The following is a 4426-nucleotide window of genomic DNA, read 5'->3' as shown; positions in this document are numbered from 1 at the left end:
AGGTTCTCGAGACGGTTTCTCCGACGCGCGGTTGAGCGAGATGGGTCCTCAAGGTTGAGTTCTTGGAGAGCTCTCTGGCTTGGGGGGTCATCGTGTCCTGGTGGGATGGGACCTCCTGGTGGGATGACACCTCCTGGTGGGGCAGCAACCCCTGGGGAGGCATCATCATCTCCTGGGGGGGCATCATCATCATCATCATCATCTCTTGGTGGGACGACGTTCTCGAGATGGTTTCTCCGACGCGCGGTTGAGCGTGATGGGTTGTCAAGGTTGAGTTATTGGAGAAGACCTCCCCAGCTTTGGGGGTCATCATCTCCTGGTGGGATGGGACCCCCTGATGGGGCAGCATCTCCTGGGGGGGCGGGACCTCCTGGGGGGGCGGGACCCCCTGATGGGGCATCAGCATCTCTTGGGGGGACGAGGTTCTTGAGATGGTTTCTCCGACGTGCGGTTGAGTGAGATGGGTCCTCAAGGTTGAGTTCTTGGAGAGCTCCCCAACTTTGGGGGTCATCATCTCCTGGTGGGATGGGACCCCTTGATGGGGCATCATCATCTCCTGGTGGGGCATCACCCCTTGATGGGGCATCATCTCTTGGTGGGACGAGGTTCTCAAGATGGTTTCTCCGACGCGCGGTTGAGCCAGTTGAGTTGTCAAGGTTGAGTTCTTTAAGACCTCCCCAGCTTTGGGGGTCGTCATTTCCTGGTGGGATGGGACCTCCTGGTGGGATGACACCTCCTGGTGGGGCAGCAACCCCTGGGGAGGCATCATCATCTCCTGGGGGGGCATCATCATCATCATCATCTCTTGGTGGGACGAGGTTCTCGCGACGGTTTCTCCGACGCGCGGTTGAGCGAGATGGGTCCTCAAGGTTGAGTTCTTGGAGAGCTCTCTGGCTTGGGGGGTCATCGTGTCCTGGTGGGATGGGACCTCCTGGTGGGATGACACCTCCTGGTGGGGCAGCAACCCCTGGGGAGGCATCATCATCTCCTGGGGGGGCATCATCATCATCATCATCTCTTGGAGGGACGAGGTTCTTGAGATGGTTTCTCCGACGCACGGTTGAGTGAGATGGATCCTCAAGGTTGAGTTCTTGGAGAGCTCCCCAACTTTGGGGGTCATCATCTCCTGGTGGGATGGGACCTCCTGGTGGGATGGGACCCCCTGATAGGAGAGCACCTCCTGGGGGGGCACCATCATCATCATCATCATCTCCTGAGGGGACAAGGTTCTCGAGATGGTTTCTCCGACGCGCGGTTGAGCCGGTTGAGCCCTCAAGGTTGAGTTACTGGAGAAGACCTCCCCAGCTTTGGGGGTCAAAATCTCCTGGTGGGATTGGACCTTCTGGTGGGATGGGACCCCCCAATGGGGCATCATGTCCTGGTAGGGCATCATCTCCTGGTGGGACAAGGTTCTCGAGACGGTTTCTCCGACGCGCGGTTGAGCCGGTTGAGCCCTCAAGGTGGAGTCCTTGGAGAAGACCTCCCCACCTTGGGATGTCCTCTCCTCCCGGTGGCTCTTCCTGTGTTTGCTGAGGGACTTGGTGGCCATGAAGCTCTTGCCACACTCGGGGCAGGGATAAGGTCTCTCCCCCGTGTGGATGCGCCGATGGACGACCAGGTTGGCCTTGGAGGTCAAACTCTTCCCGCAGTCGGGGCAGGTGAAGCTGGAATGGTCCCCGTGGCTCTTCCGGTGTTTGTTGAGGCCTTTGGTGGCCGTGAAGGTCTTGCCACACTCGGGACAACCATAAGGTCTCTCCCCAGTGTGGAGCCTCTGGTGGACCAGGAGGGCTGACTTGGTGGCCAAGTTCTTCCCGCAGTTGGGACAAACCCAGGTGGTGTTTCCATTGTGGCCCGACTGGTGGGTCTGGAGGGACCTGGTGGAGGCGAAACGTTTGGGGCAGGTGGGACACTGGAATGGTTTGGGTGGGCAAAGGGTCTTCTGGTGGTCCCGGAGGCTGGAGCTGCTGGGGAAGGTCCTGCCACAGGTGGGGCAGGGGACGGGTCGGTCCTCGCGGTGGAGACGTTGGTGGCGGTTGAGGGAGGAGCCACAGCTGAAGGTTTTGCCACATTTGCCACACCTGGGGGTGGGGGTGGGTTTGGGTCTTCTCCTCCTGGAGGGGTGGGGAGGGCTGGGTCTCCTGCCCCGTTGGGCTCTGGAAGCCCAGGAGGTGCCACCAACCCCGGGGGTGGATTCCGGGGACGTCGGGGCTTCGTCGGGGCCGCTCGTGCCTGGGGGGAGAGGCCAAGGGGGGGTCAAGGGGCCCAGAAGCTGCTCCAGCACCTTCTCCTCCACCTTCTTCTCCTCCACCTTCTCCTCCACCTTCTCCTCCACCTCCTCCTCCACTTTCTCCTTCACCTTCTCCTCCATCCTCCTCTTCCATCTCCTCCACCACCTCCTGCTCCACCCTCTCCCCTCTCACCACCCCCTTCACCTTCTCCTCCACCTTCTCCACCATCTCCTCCTCCACCACCTCCTCCATCCTTCTCCTCCATCTCCTTCCATCCTTCCCCACCATCTTCTCCTCCACCTTCACCTTCCCCTCCTTCACCTTCTCCATCTCCTCCTCCATCCTTCTCCACCACCACCTCCTTCACCTTCTCTGTCCTTCTCCACCACCTTCTCCTCCACCTTCTCCACCATCTCCTCCTTCACCTTCTCCTCCTTCTCCACCACCATCTTCTCCTCCACCATCTCTTCCATCTTTCTCCTCCATCTCCTCCTACCCTTCCCCACCATCTTCTCCTCCACCTTCACCTTCTCCTCCAGCTCCTCCATCCTTTTCCACCACCTCCTCCTTCACTTTCTCTGTCCTTCTCCACCACCTTCTCCTCCACCTTCCCCAACACCTCCTCCTTCACCTTCCCCACCACCTTCTCCTCCACCTTCTCCACCATCTCCTCCTTCATCCTTCTCCTCCATCATCTCCTCCCCCATCCTCCTCCTCTTCCATCCTTCTCCTCCATCTCCTCCTACCTTTCTCCACCACCTCCTCCTCCTTCACCTTCTCCTCCTCCTTCTCCACCATCTCCTCCTCCTTCTTCACCTTCTCCTCCTCCTTCTCCACCACCTTCTCCTCCATTCTCCTCCTTCACCTTCTCCTCCACCATCTCCTCCTTCATCCTTCTCCACCACCTCCTTCACCTTCCCTGTCCTTCTGCACCACCATCTCCTCCATCCTTCTCTTCCATCTCCTCCCATCCTTCCCCATCTTCTCCTCCATCCTCCTCCACCTTCTCCACCACCTCCTCCATCCTCCTCCTCCATCTCCTTCCATCCTTCCCCACCATCTTCTCCTCCACCTTCACCTTCCCCTCCTTCCACCTTCTCCTCCACCATCTCCTCCTTCTCCTCCATCATCTCCTCCCCCATCCTCCTCCTCCTCCTCCCCTTCTCCACCACCATCTCCTCCTCCTCCTTCACCATCTCCTCCTTCTCCTCCTCCACCACCTCCTCCTCCTTCACCTTCTCCACCACCTTCTCCTCCATCCATCTCCTCTACCATCATCTCCACCATCTTCTCCATCACCTCCTCTTCCTCCTCCACCTCCACCTCCTCTTTCACCTTCTCCTCCACCACCTTCTCCACCATCTTCACCTTCTCCTCCTTCTCCACCACCATCTTCTCCTCCATCCTCCACCTCCACCTCCTCTTTCCCCTCCTCCTCCACCCCCTCCATCCTCCAGAACCACCTCCTGCTTTCTCTGCCTCCTCCTCCCAGTCCCACCAGCCCAGACCAGTACAAACCAGCACGATCCACCCCCCAGAACCACCCTGACCCAGACGACCTCCTCCACCTGGAGACCTTTTCTTTACCTGAGCAGGAGGAGCTGGAGGAGCTCCCACCACAACTTGGGGGCCTCCACCTCTTCCTCCTGCTCCTCAACCTCAGGAGGGGCTTGGCCAGATGTTCTTCCTCCTCCTCTTCCTCCTCCGAGCTCTGGATGGTGGGAACCCAAACTTCCTCCAGACCTGGGACATTTGGGGGGCTCAAAAGACACCAAAGAAACCCCCCCAGAGATGCCTCCTGGTCACCCTCCCAACCTCATCCCACCCCCAGGGCTTCCCAAGGGGTGGAGAAGAAGGATCAGCCCCATTTGTGGTCTCCATGGATGAAAAAACTGGGTCAATCCCAGGATTTGGGGTGAAAAATGGGGGGGTTGGGGTGAAAAATGGGGGTTTTGGGGTGTCCCAAGTCAAGGAACCCCCCGGAGATGCCACCAGGAGGAGGATGAGGGACAAAACCAAGGAGATGTTGGGTTGGTTTCCCCAGTTTTGGTCTCCATGGGCAAAAAAATGGGGTCAATCCCAGGATTTGGGGTGAAAAATGGGGGTTTTGGGGTGTCCCAAGTCAAGGAACCCCCCGGAGATGCCACCAGGAGGAGGATGAGGGACAAAACCAAGGAGATGTTGGGTTGGTTTCCCCA

The 4426-nt window shown here is 58.9% G+C and overlaps 1 protein-coding gene across 1 annotated transcript in view; it reads right to left on the bottom strand.

The window, feature by feature from the left end:
• Positions 1 to 112: 112 nt before the first annotated feature.
• The window catches only part of LOC104398121 (zinc finger protein 629-like), a gene marked incomplete at its 3' end in the record, with an annotated part of 12191 nt that continues 7877 nt past the window's right edge, over positions 113 to 4426 (bottom strand). Inside the window, exons 3-4 of the mRNA XM_010008170.1 lie at positions 3816 to 3939; positions 113 to 2229 (exon numbers count right to left, since the gene is read on the bottom strand). Coding sequence (XP_010006472.1) covers positions 113 to 2229; positions 3816 to 3939 — 2241 coding nt within the window. The remainder of the gene's footprint in view (positions 2230 to 3815; positions 3940 to 4426) is intronic.

Source organism: Chaetura pelagica, unplaced genomic scaffold, assembly GCF_000747805.2.
Source record: "Chaetura pelagica isolate M959 unplaced genomic scaffold, ChaPel_1.0 scaffold1062, whole genome shotgun sequence".
Classification (NCBI taxonomy): domain Eukaryota; kingdom Metazoa; phylum Chordata; class Aves; order Apodiformes; family Apodidae; genus Chaetura; species Chaetura pelagica.
Note: the sequence above shows the minus strand (reverse complement) of the source record. Positions and strands in the feature narration are given on the sequence as shown.